The sequence below is a fragment of the Nansenia antarctica genome (assembly GCF_963989245.1).
Source record: "Nansenia antarctica genome assembly, chromosome: 1".
Taxonomy (NCBI): domain Eukaryota; kingdom Metazoa; phylum Chordata; class Actinopteri; order Argentiniformes; family Microstomatidae; genus Nansenia; species Nansenia antarctica.
In genome coordinates, this window is record NC_137674.1 from 22,832,443 (window position 1) to 22,850,329 (window position 17,887).

The 17,887-nt window shown below is 43.7% G+C and overlaps 1 protein-coding gene across 1 annotated transcript in view; it reads left to right on the plus strand.

The window, feature by feature from the left end:
- exoc3l4 (exocyst complex component 3-like 4) overlaps nucleotides 1-10,067 on the plus strand; it is a gene marked incomplete at its 5' end in the record, with an annotated part of 29,090 nt that extends 19,023 nt beyond the window's left edge. Inside the window, 6 exons of the mRNA XM_080539816.1 lie at nucleotides 1,211-1,309; nucleotides 2,715-2,838; nucleotides 6,347-6,469; nucleotides 8,527-8,679; nucleotides 9,413-9,534; nucleotides 9,782-10,067. Coding sequence (XP_080395942.1) covers nucleotides 1,211-1,309; nucleotides 2,715-2,838; nucleotides 6,347-6,469; nucleotides 8,527-8,679; nucleotides 9,413-9,534; nucleotides 9,782-10,025 — 865 coding nt within the window. The 3' untranslated portion in view covers nucleotides 10,026-10,067. The remainder of the gene's footprint in view (nucleotides 1-1,210; nucleotides 1,310-2,714; nucleotides 2,839-6,346; nucleotides 6,470-8,526; nucleotides 8,680-9,412; nucleotides 9,535-9,781) is intronic.
- Between the last annotated feature and the right edge of the window lie 7,820 nt (nucleotides 10,068-17,887).

Here is a 17,887-nt window from a genome sequence, read left to right on the forward strand (position 1 = left end):
AGTCTAACCCTAACCCTGACCCCTGACCCTAACCCAACCAGCCCAGTCCAGAGTCTAACCCTAACCCTGACCCTAACCCTAACCCAACCAGACCAGTCTAAATTACTAAAAAAACGTACCTATTGTACTTACCTGAACCCGGAGACCCAAGGGTCGGGGATGGGAGAACGAAGGAGAAAAAAAGAAAAAAAATACAAATGACAGAAAGGCCTAAAGTTAAAAATATAGAGGAGAAAGGATGCCCTTTTCTTTGTGTGCCCGAGCACTTTCACTGCCATTGGCAGTTGGAATCTAAGTTCCCCTTACCTAACCCTAACCCAACCAGACCAGTCCAGAGTCTAACCCTGACCCTGACCCTAACCCAACCAGACCAGTCCAGAGTCTAACACCTAACCCTGACTCCAGACCCTAACCCAACCAGCCCAGTCCAGAGTCTAACCCTAACCCTGACCCTAACCCTAATCCCCCTGACCCTAACCCTAACCCAACCAGACCAGTCCAGAGTCTAACCCTGACCCTGACCCTAACCCAACCAGACCAGTCCAGAGTCTAACCCAGTGGTGTAGTCTCGGTGATACACAGGACTACTCCGTACACCCACTAGGAAAGGCCAAGGATTTCCATATACCCACTTAAAAATGTGTGAGGATACGTAACAGCGTTTTGTGACAGAACTTTCACTTTCATTCTGTGTTACGAAGCACTTGACTTTTGGACCATTGGGACTGACTATAGCATCATATACCATCAACGGGGGGAGATGCGACATGAAACATGTCAAAATGCAGCACTATCATGCACAGATCAGCCTTACAACATGTTATATATATAACGTTAGACAGGGAGCGCAGGTGTATTTTTATGGCGTTCCGAAATGAACAATATGAGGCTGGGAGGGAAAAATCACAGTATACCCACTAGAAGAAACTACACTACACCACTGCCCTGACCCTAACCAGCCCAGTCCAGAGTCTAACCCTAATCCTGACCCTAACCTAACCAGCCCAGTCCAGAGTCTAACCCTGACCCTATCAGTCTCTGTCAGATAACAAAACACTGGCACCTTCCACTGTGTTTGTCAATAATCACATGATTTGGCTTTTTTCCATTTCTTATCAGGTCATATTTGAACACTACTTCTGTCTTCCTAGTGCAGGGGAACTCCTCCTCCTGACCCCTGACCTCTGACCTCTGCTTCCCCCCCCCCCAGGTTTGAGGCAGACTTTAACCAGAGCTGCAGCGGTCTGGAAGACCCAGCGCTGTGGGCCGACTACCAGGTGACCTACATCAACAGCTTCACCAGTCTGAAGTAAGACTGACTGCTTCTCCTTTCCATCTAACCTGAAAGGCCTGGCGAGCTGCTGTTGCTAGGCACTCAGTGCTCTTTTCACCAAAGGATAGAGTGTGTGTGTGTGTGTGCGTGAGTGTGTGTGTGTGCGTGTGTGTGTGTGTGTGTGTGTGTGTGTGTGTGTGTCTGTGTGAAATATCAAAAGACACTGTGGCAGTCTAACAGCCTGATCTTAGAGCCAAACTCTTGGGACATTGTTGCCGTTGCGATGTTTAGTTTCTTCAGAGCAGCAAAGTAAAATTCAGATGTTTCGCAATTTCATGTTTTTATGTCCGAATCACTTTTGGCAGAGAGACGTGTGTTGACAAACAAGACCCAGGGGGGTGTTCCATCAACGTTGCTAAATGACAATCCAGGCTTATGTTGAGAACTCTCGTGAATACCATCAAAATAAGTCTGAACTTTCCTTTAGAAACATTAATGAAATACCCCCCAAGCCTGACTGTTCGACTGTTTACAAGATTCCATAAACACTGAGAAGTGAAGTGAAGTGGTTGAAAGTCACATGACTTCAAGGAAACCAGGCTGCGTTTCAGACCAGCCCAGAGGAGCTCAGCTCTGAGTGTTCAACATTAAATAACACTGTATACTGTACTGTATGTGTCATCTGCAGAGAGAGGAGGGCACTGTCTCTTCAGAGTTAGTGGGTCGGCCTCTAACACACATTGGGCCGGTTTCACAGACAAGGCTTAAGCCTAATCCTAGACTAAAAAACATCTTCAATGGAGATTTTACATTGAAAGTGTGATTTAGTCCAGGACTAGGCTTAAGCCTTGTCTCTGAAACCGGCCCATTGTGTCTCTGTTAGTCAAAGTTTCCATGACTGTTTACAATTACTTGCTTTAAGCTGAGGTACACAAAGAGTCAAAGTCATTCATGCTGTACGATATCTCAGAGTGTTTAAGAAGACTGGGATGAACACATGTTTGTGTGTACACAGCACTCGTTTAAAAGAACATGATATCCTGCTCTGATGCATAAGAATATAAGAATGTGAAACTTCCAGATCAATATCTATAAGTCCAGATCATTATCTATTACAATCAATATCATAAATATTCTTCTCCTTAATCCTGAGGTCAGTGTTGTGCTGTGACAGACTGAAACCTGTGGTGAGATTACAATAAAATAACAATGTGCAGCTGTGGCTCAGGAGGTAGAGTCGGCGTCTAATGGTCGCAAGGTCGGCAGATCGGCGGTTCGATCCCCGACTGGCCACGTGTCGAGGTGTCCTTGGGCAAGACACTGAACCCCAAGAGAAGCGCCAAGCGCTTTGGAATAAGGCGCTATATAAGTAGTCCATGTACAATGTCCTGTAGCTCGGAGACATCAGACCTTCTCTACTATCCTGTTTGTCTTCCTCCAGGGAGCACATGGACGGTTACCGGGACAACTGCCAGAAGCAGGCGGAGGATGTCAGTGGAGAGTTGGACGGCCTTGTCCATAGACTGACCCAGGGTCTGGAGGAGCAGTTTAAGACTGACGTCAAAGTAGGTGAAAGAGTGTTAGACCTGGGGGCGCTCGGAGGCCTAGCACACTGAGCATCGACCACGTAACCGCAGGGTTCCCGGTTCGATTCCGGCCGCGGATATATCCTGCTTGTCATCCCTTCTCTCTCTCTCACCCATCCATCCTGTCATAATCTCTACTGTCTCTATCCTCCTCTCTCTCTCTCTCTCTCTCTCTCTCACTCACCCATCCTTCCTGTCAAATCTCTACTGTCTCTATCGCAATAAAAAGAAAAATATGAGTGGGACTGCCCCACTCAGAAAAAATAACGTCCAGTACTTAACTAAAAAAAGAAAGAGTGTTAGACCTGATCCAAGTTTCCTAAACGCCCTTGATACGCTGAGCTCAGCGGTGTTGATGCAGTTTGACCTGATCTCACCACAGATCTGTCACTGTTGTTGTTTACCAGGGGGTCATTTATGGTTATTATTTATTTCCTCAGGCGTACATCTCTCAATCTCTGCTGTTGTCAATGTTGCTACGTGATCAGACGAATGGACAGATTAGTGAATTGTACAAATCAACGACACATCGCTAGTCAACTAACACAGCTTGTTCTGTGAGCCTGCTGACAATGTAAAGTAGTGTTGTAGATAACTAGGTAACAATGTAAAGTAGTGTTGTAGTTAACTAGGTAACAATGTAAAGTAGTGTTCTAGTTAACTAGGTAACAATGTAAAGTAGTGTTCTAGTTAACTAGGTAACAATGTAAAGTAGTGTTGTAGTTAACTAGGTAACAATGTAAAGTAGTGTTGTAGTTAACTAGGTAACAATGTAAAGTAGTGTTGTAGTTAACTAGGTAACAATGTAAAGTAGTGTTCTAGTTAACTAGGTAACAATGTAAAGTAGTGTTCTAGTTAACTAGGTAACAATGTAGTATTGTTCTAGTTAACTAGGTAACAATGTAAAGTAGTGTTGTAGTTAACTAGGTAACAATGTAAAGTAGTGTTGTAGTTAACTAGGTAACAATGTAAAGTAGTGTTGTAGTTAACTAGGTAACAATGTAAAGTAGTGTTGTAGTTAACTAGGTAACAATGTAAAGTAGTGTTGTAGTTAACTAGGTAACAATGTAAAGTAGTGTTGTAGTTAACTAGGTAACAATGTAAAGTAGTGTTCTAGTTAACTAGGTAACAATGTAAAGTAGTGTTGTAGTTAACTAGGTAACAATGTAAAGTAGTGTTCTAGTTAACTAGGTAACAATGTAAAGTAGTGTTGTAGTTAACTAGGTAACAATGTAAAGTAGTGTTCTAGTTAACTAGGTAGCAGTGGGGATTACTCACCCAATCCATTGCGTTGTTGCAGTGTTTTGGCTCGACTAGCGAGTTTGTGTTTCTGATTCTCAACGACGTTGAAACGTAGTTCCGTGTTTCAAAAGAAAAGTCTGAACATTGTGATTGGTTGGACCAAAAGACTAGAACATGTCACATGTTTTTTTTTTTTTTGTGATACATTTTTTATTATTATTTCTTCAGGGAATGATACAAGAGAGCGGTAACATATAAATGAACAAAAGAGAAATAGAAAAACAAAATTCCCATAAACCTTCCACCCCCCCCCCCCCTTCCCCTTCCCAATCTCTCTTTACCCCAACAGTCCCCCACCTCCCCCTCCTCCCACAAATGTCCCTCCCGCCAAATACCTCCAACCCACCCCCCCAATCACAGCCCCCCGCCCCCCACCCCCCACCCTACAGGACCCTATGGAAGGAGCAAATAGATTAGCCCAGAGGTTCCCAAACTTTTTTTAACCAAGGCACCCCTGAAGCTTTCCCCCTTCTCCAAGGCACCCCAACTCTACGAAGATTTTAAAAATGCCTCGGAGCTTAAACTAAAAACAATACACGATGAATTGGTTTGAAAATGTGTGTTTATATATAATACATAAGTATTGCCCCAATGAATTTTAACAAGATAATAAAAGTCATAAATGAACTGTAATGGACGGGCAAGAATGCATAGGTCAGTCAAACTATCGCTAAATTAAATAAAATTGTGGCCCTCAAGGATTGTACAATATGGGAGGAGACTCAGAGGGAATTCTTCACACAAATAAAATATCAAAGGCCTGTATAATCAATCAATGGAACAATGCTTTTTTGGGGGGCTTAAAATAATGCCTTAAAATGTAATTCTCATTTCAATGCTCATTCTGAGATTATTATTTCACATCTGAACCAAACGGGTAACTCACAACTATAATAATTTAACAATAATAATCATGACAGAATTGTAAAAATTGAGAGAAATAAAGCAAATAAATATGTTGTGCGCATTAGTGGGACACATGCGCCTGCTTTTGGGAGCAGAGTCTCTTTATGCGGGGAGAGATAGTGGACAGCGCGACACGCAGGTCCTGTTCCACTGACAGACGCGTGCGTGTCTTGTTCTTGACGAGAAGAAAAAGCCAGCTCGCACAAGTAGGAGGTTGGGAAGGGTAAAAGCACATTGATGGCGCTCTCTGAGAGAGATGGATATTCATGTCCCACAAGCAGCCAAAACCTATCCAAACCTAGCTCACCATGTTTGAGCTTCAGTGTGCGGCCCATAATGAGCTCTGCCAGTTCATCTGGAGCTTTGCTGCTCAAACTAGCGGCTGATGCTGATGAGAGGGGGTTGAACGGATCCCGGAGCCAGTCGAAGTCTTCGTTCATTGGAGGGAAATAGGACTCAAATCTCTCCTCCAGCATACGGAGGTGCGCAGCGATCAGATTCAAGAAAGACGCTGACTTGTGTGCTGCGTCATTGGCCGTCAACGTAAACATTTCAATGTTTTTCTTGGCCACCCCGTCTTGCCACCGTCTCAATTTGGATCGGAATCCGTTCAGTTTGTCTGTCGCTGTCAGGATATTCTCAGCCTTCCCTTGCATTTTTATGTTGAGGTCATTAAGGTGGCTAAAAATATCTGCCAGATAAGCAAGCTTAATCCACCACGATTCATCTTCCAATTGTTCTTTGTATGGCAAGTCGTGCTCACTGACAAAAGTTATCAGTTCATCTCGGAGCTCATAGACACGGGATAACACCTTGCCCTCTGTGTGTAATAAGAGCCCCTCATGCTCGGACCCCATCTCATTGCACAATGTGCTGAACAGCCGTGACTTCAGCGGGCGTGATTTGACATAATTAACCATTTTCACCGCTTGGTCCAAGACTTCAGTGAGGAGTAGTTAGTTAGTAACTAGTAGGCCTAGTTAGTAAATTAATATCTTTCAAATCTGAGAAATATATCTTTTATTTGCTTATGAACTCCATTGCACATGTAATAAACAAACGTTTATTAATGTATTATTATTATAATTTAATATTATATATATTTTTATTTTTTTTTTTACGAGCAGATTTGGCGGTACCCACTTTGGGAACCTCTGGATTAGCCTATAGTAGTGTCTTGAGAATGGTTATAGTATGCTCCCAGCAAGAAATAGTATCCGATATTGCCTGATGCCTGTTGGCTATCCAGTGTTCCAGTGTCACATGTCGTGTCTCTCAGCCCTTCCTCAGGAGGATGATGACCAGGAAGTGGCTCTCCACAGACGAGGACTTCCAGCACCTCTGCAGCCGGACGGAGGCCCTGGCCCGGCGCTGCTCGCTGATGAGACCCCCACACGTACAGGTGAGACCTCCATATGAACAGGTGAAACACACCGATGAAAATTACAGGCCTCTCTCATCTTTTTAAGTGGGAGAACCTGCACAATTGGTGGCTGACTAAATACTTTTTTGCCCCACTGTATGTATATAAACTCCTCAAAAAAAGTTTGGAAACGTTATTTCAGTCGATTCTTCCTCCCCTTTAATAATACCAATTGGTGTTGTATTTTATATCGTTGGAAAGCCTGATGAGTCACCTTTACAACGAGGTACAACTTGTAAGGATCATGCGTTCGTGGAATGAGTAACACAGCTAAATGTGTGGGTAGCGGCCCAAAAGAATGTGCCAAAATCCCCTGCAATATTCTTCTGTTGGTATTCACTCCCGTTTTGAGCTTCAAGTGCTGGCAGGTGTATGTGTTGTTTTTTCATTATCACTGTGGGAGAGTGCAATCATCCATTCCACCAAGCAACTCAAAACGAGAGTGAATTCCAACAGAACTTTGAGTAGGGAAGTCCCACTGCTATATATATATATATACGTATGTATATATATATATATATATATATATATATATATATATATATATATCTTATTATTATTCTCAGATTGGATAGAGATAATGAAGAAAGACAGGAAAGTCAACGCTTCAAAGCAGCCCATATTCCCGTAATATTGACAGGGCTTAACGACAGGAAGGGTGTCGCTCAGATGATCTGGATGCTGCACAGGAAAAGTGTGAGACAAAGGAAATTAATCGAGGCTTTTGGGAAGTACATGGCACTTGATTCGGATGTGCTTTTGTGTTTCTCTCCTCTACGGGGACACTCTGATGCCACGTCTGGTAAACGTGTTAAAGCCCGTTACTGTAATGTTGCGTAGCGCCTGGGGTCGGTTGCATAAAGACTTAGATCTCACTTTAAGTCAGTCTTGCTATAGACTCTAAATTGTTCCTGTTGCATAAAGCTAGCCTATGAGTGACCTAAAGTAAGACTGACTAAGATAGCCTGTCACGCAATGCATTCTAGGTAAAATAAGACACATGACAGAAAAGAAAACATGGCGGCCCGAAACAGCTACACCTAGCTAGACCTAGCTACACCTAGCTACACCTAGCTACACCTAGTGGCGGAAGATATGAGAGATAAACTGCCTTTTCTTCTGCAGAAAACACTATAGGGCCGGTTTCACAGACACGGCTTAAGCCTAGTCCTGGACTAAATCACACTTTCAATGTAAAATCTCCATTGAAGATGCTTTTTAGTCCAGGATTAGGCTTAAGCCTTGTCTCCGAAACCGGTATATGTGTATTGGAGGAATATAATAGAAAAGTATACTGCTTAGCAGTTGGGGGAAAAAAGTTAAAAGTAACTTAAAAGTTAGCACTTTTCCAACTGACACTTAAGGCTGACTCGTCCCCATAGCAACACAGCAACACAGTGTTAAGTCAAGCTTAGCCAGGGGGGAAGGTGGCTAACTTTCTAACCTCAAAATAAGTCCGTTTTAATTTTTATGCAACAGACAGTCTTAATTAGACTGGTCTAACCTGAGAATATAAGACTAGTCTAAGGCTTTGACCAGTCTTAAGCTATGTTTATGAGAATATAAGACTAGTCTAAGGCTTAGACCAGTCTTAAGCTATGTTTATGATAATATAAGACTAGTCTAAGGCTTAGACCAGTCTTAATCTATGTTTATGAGAATATAAGACTAGTCTAGGGCTTAGACCAGTCTTAAGCTATGTTTATGAGAATATAAGACTAGTCTAGGGCTTAGACCAGTCTTAATCTATGTTTATGATAATATAAGACTAGTCTAAGGCTTAGACCAGTCTTAATCTATGTTTTTGAGAATATAAGACTAGTCTAGGGCTTAGATCAGTCTTAAGCTATGTTTATACAACCGGCCCCTGGGCTGGGGGGCAGGAAGAGGGGGAGGGGCTTCTTGACTCATATGATCTGGAGGCTGTCAGTCATGTGAGAGGGGAAGAGTGACTCATCCTCTCTTTAATCCTTCTGTGTGTGTGTTTGTTTGTTATGCCATTCAGCCATTGTCATGCCTTCTGTGTTCTGCACCAGACGCTCGTGGGCAACGTGCACTACCATGTGGTGAAGGAGTTCCTCTCCCAGCTGATGAAAAACAACTATTCGTGTAAGAGCAGCAAGCACGAGAGGGCGGCCGCCAGGATGAGGATGCAGTGGGCGGAGCTTAAGGAGCTGTTTGATGACATGGTAAGACTTCCCAGAATCCTGTCGTGCGATTTAAATGGACTGACTTATTCGTTAGCTGACTTATTCTAAAGCGCTTTACAACGGCCTCTCATTCACCCATTCACACACACATTCACACACCAGTGGCGGCAAGCTGCCATGCAAGGCGCCGGCCCGCTCACTGGGAGCAATTTGGGGTTCAGTGTCTTGCCCAAGGACACCTCGACATGTGGCCAGTTGGGGTTTGAACCGCCGATCTGCCAACCTTGCGATCATTAGACGCCGGCTCTACCTCAGCCACCCCAATTTACAATTACAGAATACAGGGACATTCTCCATGGAGTAACTGAGGGCTAAGTGCCTTACTCATGGCCACACTAGTAGTGGTGTTTCAGGCGGGATTTGAACTCACAACCTTCTGATCACCAGTCCAACTCACTCACTATCCACTAGACCACCTCTACCCTGTATAAATATGCTAAATGTTGCATTATGCCATACATAATGTTACAAGTTACATTATAACCACAGAGATCAAAATAAAACTGTATAATTCTGTGAGTGTGAGGGGAGGGGTGGTGGGGTGGGGGGTGTAGCAGTACAGGAAAATGGTAATCAGGGATTCAGTTCCAACACACAAGCAGTCAGATGTTGATATAAACAAGACCAGGCCCAGACCAGAGTGGATCTCCAGAGACAGAACAGGATGTGCGTCCTGGTCACATCTGGTTGACGTTCATGTCTCCTCTGTTAGAAAACAGCAGATGACTGGCTGCACCCCGTAGGAGACCACGTGTGTGACGTCATCTGGCAAAAAAACAAGAAGGACATAAAGGACCACCTGCAACCTTTAGTGGAGGGCTACCCTGACATCAGGTAAGAGTTACCTCAACATCATAGTTACCTCAACATCAGAGTTACCTCAACATCAGGTAAGAGTTACCTCAACATCAGGTAAGAGTTACCTTACAAGAACAACAAGAAAATAGTGGATCAAGGTTTCACTTCAGACACACAAGCACATGTTCATGTCACATGTTCTGGTTGTGATTGTGTTTCTGGTTCTGCTTGTGTTTCTAGTTCTGATTGTGGTTCTGGTTGTGTTTACTGTCTGCTGGTCCAGTCGGAGGCACCTGGCGGCCCTGCTGTACTACCGGGGTCTGGTCCGCGGCCGGGAGCGCCGGGCCATCCTGCGGCGCCTGGCGGAGCTGAAGAGGAACCAGGGGAACCAGGGGAACCAGGGGAACCAGGGGGCCGGAGCCCAGAGCAGAGCCCAGAGCAGAGCCCTCTTCTCCCACATCCAGGTCCCCGTCACCACGGGCTGCCTGGCCGACCTGCCTTTCTCCTGCCTCCTACCAGACAGCTAGTCTGACCTCTGACCTCTGACCTCACCTGTCTGCCCCCCAGGACCTCACCTGTCTGTCCCTCAGGACCTCACCTGTCTGTCCCTCAGGACCTCACCTGTCTGTCCTTCAGGATCTCACCTGTCTGTCCCTCAGGACCTCACCTGTCTGTCCCTCAGGACCTCACCTGTCTGTCCCTCAGGACCTCACCTGTCTGTCCTTCAGGACCTCACCTGTCTGTCCCTCAGGACCTCACCTGTCTGTCCCTCAGGACCTCACCTGTCTGTCCCTCACACCTCACCTGTATGTCCCTCAGACCTCACCTGTCTGTCCCTCAGGACCTCACCTGTCTGTCCCTCAGGACCTCACCTGTCTGTCCTTCAGGATCTCACCTGTCTGTCCTTCAGGATCTCACCTGTCTGTCCCTCACCTGTCTGTCCCTCAGGACCTCACCTGTCTGTCCCTCAGGACCTCACCTGTCTGTCCCTCAGGACCTCACCTGTCTGTCCCTCAGGACCTCACCTGTCTGTCCTTCAGGATCTCACCTGTCTGTCCCTCAGACCTCACCTGTCTGTCCCTCAGACCTCACCTGTCTGTCCCTCAGGACCTCACCTGTCTGTCCCTCAGACCTCACCTGTCTGTCCCTCAGACCTCACCTGTCTGTCCCTCAGGACCTCACCTGTCTGTCCCTCAGACCTCACCTGTCTGTCCCTCAGACCTCACCTGTTTGTCCCTCAGACCTCACCTGTCTGTCCCTCAGGACCTCACCTGTCTGTCCCTCAGACCTCACCTGTCTGTCCCTCAGACCTCACCTGTCTGTCCCTCAGGACCTCACCTGTCTGTCCCTCAGACCTCACCTGTCTGTCCTCACCTGTCTGTCCCTCACCTGTCTGAGGAGGCTGGAACCACGTAAAGAACCATCATACTGTATGTTCATGACTGGTCACTTTGCACAGTCTTATGGGTAATTGTTGTTTAAAGGTGTAAATGGACATTTTGAATGGAAAAGGACAACCTAAGGCAGACTGCTGTGCCTAATCGACAACCTAAGGCTGCTGTGCCTAATAGACAACCTAAGGCAGACTGCTGTACCGCAGGAAGTAGCTGTGGCGTCTAATGATCGCAAGGTCTGCAGATTGGCGGTTCAAACTCCAGCTGGTGTTGAGGTGTCCTTGGGCAAGACACTGAACCCCTAATTGCTCCCAACGAGCGGGCCGGCGCCTTGCATGGCAGCTTGCCGTCATTGGTGTGTGAATGTGTGTGTGAATGTGTGTGTGTGAATGGGTGAATGAGAGGCCGTTGTAAAGCGCTTTGGAATGAGGCGCTGTATAAGTCAGACCATTTACCATTTTACCATTTTACAAAATACTTCACTGACTTCTTCATTTGTTAGAGAAGTGAAAGTTGCCCAAGTGGTCCAATCCCATTTCCCTTTTTTACGAGGGAACAAGGGGTAGTGGTTAAGAATCTTCCCCTATGAAATGGGATAACCCTGATAGGTCATCAGTAGTATCATAGAAAAGCAGGGTTCGAGTTATGTGGGAGCCAATGGGAGCTGAGCTCCCATAAGGAAGGTCTGAGCTCCCATGAAAGCAGTAAAATCATACATCTGTGGGGGTCGCTAATAATACATTACCACAACCATTATTTGATCAAAAATGTCAATGTAATGAGTATTATTTGTATTTATTTATATGATAAATATTCTAAAATAAACACGTTTTCCAAAAGAACTACGCGCACCAGCATTAATCTCCTGTGAATGACAGTAGGCCTTTGACTGCCTGCACTTTACCACCAAGACACTATGGGGCGCAGTAGAATATTGTGCAGCAGCAGAATATGATCGTTGAGAGCTTGCGAACGTGAAAACACGATTATTGAGAATAAAATATTCAGTAGCTAGCTATCATGCCGCCCAAAAAAAGGCCACTGCTGTCGACTGAGTCGACAAGCCTGGAAAGTTTCTTGTTTTCATCCAAGAAACCAAACTTGAATTCAGCTGCCCTGTTATGACACCTAACGTTGAACTGAAACTGTTGAAATAGCAGAGCTCAAACAAAAGCAAATGCTTCCGAAGAAAGTAGCAGAACTCACCTCCAGTATGTACTGTATAAGGAGACAGCTAGCTAGTTCGTTCAGGGCAGCCTATACTGTCGCTAAAGAAAGGATGCCTTATACAAAACTGAATCCAATTATGAAACTTAATGAGATGAATGGCGCGACAGTTGACCCCTGCTCACCGATCCGATCATTCATGTGCCCAGATTGTAGCACATTGCACAAGAGATGAAACAAATTAATTTCTAATGTCAAATCACTTGATTCCCGTAGTAGCATAACATTAGATGAAAGCACAATTCATGGACGAGCATACATGATTATTTATGTCAGGTGCGATGTCACTGGAAATGGAGATGTGGACAATGTGTCGTGCTAACAGGGAAAGTGAATGGACTGTATAGCAAAAACAACAAAATTATTGGCCGAGATACCCGTGACTATCGCTTATAGCTGTTGTTTCATGTGGTGGTGTTGATGTGGTGAAATGAGTAGCCTATGGCTAATTAAAACTTGTAAGTCCCAACGCTGTGTGGGCATGATTCGCGCACGTGCATGAGAACATTTCGCACTGTTATTTTGGAGACCCCCACAAAGCTCAGCTTATAACTCGAACCCTGTAGAAAAGCATTGACGCTCGCGATTCATTCGCAACTTAAGTTTCACGCTATCAATCGATCAAACAAGTCATCAAATAAAAAAGAATAATGCTTCATTACCAGGCCATGACAGAATAGCGGTGTTCTGTAGGCTAGCAACCCGTGCTCATACCCTGCCAGTCTGCACTGATATACAGTACACTCACTCACGCCACTTTATTAGGTACACCTTTTCAACTGCACGTTAACGTGAATATCTATTCAGCCAATCATGTGGCAGCAACTCAATGGGCAGCTGTGGCGCAGGAGGTAGAGCCGCTGTCTAATGATCGTAAGGTCGTCCGATCGGCAGTTCGAGCCCCGGCTGGCCACATGTCGAGGTGTCCTTGGGCAAGACACTGAACCCCTAATTGCTCCCAATGAGCGGCTTGCGCCTTGCATGGTAGCTTGCTGCCATCGGTGTGTGAATGTGTGTGTGAATGGGTGAATGAGAGGCCGTTGTAAAGAGCTTTGGAATAAGCCGCTATATAAGTCAGTCCATTTACCACTCAATGCATTTAGGCATGTAGACATGGTCAAGACGATCTGCTGAAGTTCAAACCAAACATCAGAATGGAAAAGAAAGGTGATTTAAGTGACTTTGAACGTGGCACGGGTGTTGGTGCCAGACGGGCTGTTTTGAGTATTTCAGAAAGTGCTGATCTACTGGGCACAACCATCTCTAGGGTCAGGGTCAGGGTCAGGGTTAGGGTCAGGGTTAGGGTCAGAGTTAGGGTCATAAGAATGGTCAGAAAAAGAGAAAATATCCAGTAAGCAGCAGTTTTCTGGACGGAAAAATGGTGGTGGTGGTGTCATGGTGTGGGGGATATTTTCTTGACACAAATCTTCAGCAACTGTGTGATGTTATAATGTCAATATGGACCAAAATCTCAGAGGAATGTTTCCAGCACCTTACAATACATTGAAATGACATTAAACTAAGATAATACAATGGTTATCATAATTTGTTAAATCTTTATTCATCTTTATTAAGTGTGTGGCTGTGTTGTGGCTCTCTTCAGAGTCTGGTCCTTAAAAACCTGTAGCCCTACCCCATGGCTGTGGTGATCCATAATAACTGGGGGAAGTGTAAGTGATTTCCTCTTTTAGCATGTGAACCACACCTCAACTACTGCACAAGTCCAGTATATTGAGACATTTGTGAATGCTCAAAAAACAACAATGCGTGCAGCACCAAACCACAGACTCAGTTCACATTTTACAGGAAAGCAAATGGTTTCAAGAAAGGAAGGCTCTCAGATACAGAGAACATGCCTAACGACTTCCTGCCTGACATCTAGCTCAACCTCCTTGCATCCAAATGACAAGGTTTATTTAACCTGTACTCTGTGTAATATTCATGACATAGGAATATGTTCAATTACCAATATAATATAGTTTAGTTACATTTTATGACAGGCACAGGTTGGGACATCTTAATAACAATGCCTAGCAGGAGGTCCTTGATGGACACCTGTAGTTGCCATGGTAACAGAGTGACAGTTGGTTTTACTGATCCCATAGAGGACGGTCAAAAGATATACAATAAAGAGTTGAAGACGTTGCTCCGTGGTCCTGCAATTTATATAAAACACAGATATTTCACTCTGCTAAACAATCTCCATAGTGTTGTACAGAACAGATGCAGAGCACTTCATTATCAATAAGAGCACCCTGCACTGTCAAGTCATGTGTTTTACCTTGAAGTGTTTCACTAACAGAGGGCAAAGGGATGAAGGTAAGAATAATTAAGCAATATCACACAAGAGGGAGTGCTGTTATACTGAATATCAGCACGGCTGTGATTCGGTCGTAGGTACGAGGCCGCAGGCCGAGTAGAAGAGGAAGTGAAAAATAACAAGCTAATCTCAAGTGCTAGGATGCACGTTGAGCGTTCCATTCAGAGGCTGAAATTGTTTAGCATTTTGCACAACATCCCATACCAATTCAGAAAAAGTATAAACAAGATACTTAAAGTATGTGTGTGTCTTACAAATTTGCAAACACCCATTCTCTGTGAAATTGAATGAATTTACTGAATAAAAAAAGTAATAGTAGATAAAAAAAAGTGTTACTCTTCTTTATATCCCAGAAACATTTATTTACATATACATTAAAATATAAAATAAATATAAAATATTTACATTTTAAAAACATGTTATTGTGTGAAGTGCCAAATCTGTATAGGTTATAACTGTTACTCAAAGGACAGTAGTGCAGGGTATATACAAGGACAATAGTACAGGTCATGAATGCAGGGTATATACAAGGACAGTACTACAGGTAATGAATGCAGGGTATATACAAGTGCAGATACTGATTTACAACTGCGAGACAATGTTTGGTAGGAAACAATCTATATAGAACATTTCGAGAATGTTTAAGTTAACAGCCCATGTTGGGTCTTTGTGCACTGGCAGGATGACAAGGTCAAGAGGAGTCCGTAGGTGACAACTGTTAGCTCTGGTCAGGTGTAGGTTGCCCTGGATCTGATGCCAGTAGTTATGAGCTTTTTTCTCAGGGAACCAGTCACCTTGTCCAACTCCAGAAAAAAGTCCCTACTCTCTGCTGCCTGCAGGATAGTCTTGGTCCTGGCTGACCACGGACACTTCACCTCAATAATGCAATCACCAGGTACTGTCCCATCTGGAGATCCACCGAGCAGGCCGCTGTCAGACAGGAACACGCCCTTGGTTCATGGAGGATTCCCCAATCACATGCCTTGGAAAAAAACATACCAGTCACAGTAAGTGACATAGAAACATGGATGCCTTCAGTTTAAATAATTACCCACAACTTACTTTGGATCCTTCTTTGAGGTTGTACTGGCCAAGCAGGGTTTTAAATAGGGAAGGCGGGTAAGACTTCCGCTTCACTGATGCCAAGACCAAACCAAAGTTGCAGCTAGCAGTTGCTACAATTTCTATAAGTGTCTGAAAAGTTGAGCAGTTTCATTTAATAGTAATTGATTTCGCTTGTTTCTTGTTTTGTTCTTATTAATGCAATTTCTTACCATAACACATTCTTTGCTTGTCCAACTGTGGCTCTCTCAATCTGCTGCTTTTCTTCCTCTGTAACTGCAAGTGATGACAGCACATAAAGAGCCTTGTGCTCAGCTTGCGCATAACCTGGGCTGGTCACAAGCCCATCAAAGGTCTCGATAGGGAGAGTCTAGATTCAAAGTTAAGCACAGTGTCAGATTTGTACAAATAAGAATGATTTCCTTGTAAGTCAATGAGGTTTCAGTGTAATAATAATAATAACTTAAATTTCTATAGCGCCTTTCAATTGTGTAATTGTGATCTTTCTGGTAACATGGAAAGCATATCAAAGTACAAAAGACATAAGTCGTACCTGAGGCATTTCTGGACTCAAAAAATCCACCCCATCCCAGTAAAACGGCCAAGTTTGGACAGGGATGCCAGTGCCCATTCCTTGTCTAATCTTGTAAACAAAGTTTTAGAACACAATAACTAATAAGCTCTGACAGGAAACAGAGCCAATATAGCGATCAACAATCTTTATAAAGCCACCAGTAAGATTTATTGAAATGTCAAATAGTTAAACCACCGCTTGAATCTGACCTTCATACTGTTATTATGGTGGATTACATCATAGCCAGAAATTAAGGACCATAGGGTTAGATATTTACGTTTTTATTATTATTGTGGTAGCCTAATTTATGAATAAGGGGAATGCCATCCAGGATTCAAGTTAACTATTTATTCAAGAACGGTAATGTAACAACGTGGTACTCTGGTCACTTGCTAGCCTAATCTGGTACCCAAGCTATTCAACAGGTAACTCAAACCCAACACTTATGGTGGTACCCTACTGGCGTGGGGTGGTACTACAGATAGTCTAACACAGGATATCACAATTATTATTGAGGGATGAAGACTGATTGATTGATTGAAAACTTTATTAGAAGATTTGCAGAAGTAGGTACATGAAAGTACATATTACATACAAGGTCAACTAACAGGATAAAAACCCAAGAAAGCCACTGGCTTATTTCAATTGGGGTCCTTGATTCTCAATTCATTGTTAAATCAAATCAAATCAAATTTTACATGTAAGACAGACAAAAAAACAGACAAAAAAAACTAGTACTATCTACAAGATAATACAGACAAATAACTAGTACTATCTACAAGAACATACATACATCATGGGAAGAACAATACAGCAAGACATAAGGTATGTACAGCGGGTAGGACAGGTGGGGACATACACCACAGGTGGGGGCGGGGGACAAAACACAAAGTATGTACAGTGGGTAGTTCGGGTCTTTTAATCTGATTTTTGATTTAGAGGGTCCAGTTACGGATTGCAGCCTCCTGTAAATGTTTTTTGAGAGTGGTTTTGAAGGTGGGCAGTGTTTTGCACTCCTTTAAGATTATAGGAAGGGCGTTCCACATTTTTACTGCATAGTTTGCAAACGAGTTTAACCCCTTGTTTGTGGTGCAACGCGGTTGAACGTGGTTCGTGGAGCTTCCTCTGGTATTGTATGAGTGGACGTTGTTCACTTTTTGGAAGTATGTTGACAGGTACTTGGGTGTCTTTGTGGTGTAGCGTATCTTGAAGACCAGGCCCAGTGCAAGCTGCTGCACTCTGTCAACTACTCGTAGCCAATCAAGGCTCAAAAAATGAGCAGCGGTTAGATGTGTCCTAGGGTTGAGGCCTAGCAGAAGCCTAACCAGTTTATTTTGGGCTGTCTGGAGTCTTGTTTTATGGGCCTTTGTGGTTCTATAGTACCATGATGTTACGGCATAGTCGAAGTGACATTGAATGAGAGCTCCTGATAGGGTCCTCAGTGTGTTTTTACTGACAAGTGAGGATATCCTGTACAGGAATCTAGTTCTATGGTTCACTTTTTTAGTTCTATGGTTTCACTTTTTTGATTACTTTTTTAGACGATGTTTAGTAAATTGGTGAGTAATGCTGCTCTCATTGAATATCATTCATTGTGCAGTAATATATGCACATCTTTTGGGGCTTTTGATCATGCCTGATGCAAATAACTGCACTGTTTTACTTTGATTATAACTATGTCAACCCTATATATATATATAGAGATAGGAAATGTTAGAATAGGTATAGCATAGCATAGACATAGAGTACAGCACAGTGTTTTATTTGTATAGTATAGTATAGTGGATAGTATACAAAGCCTTTATTTATGTA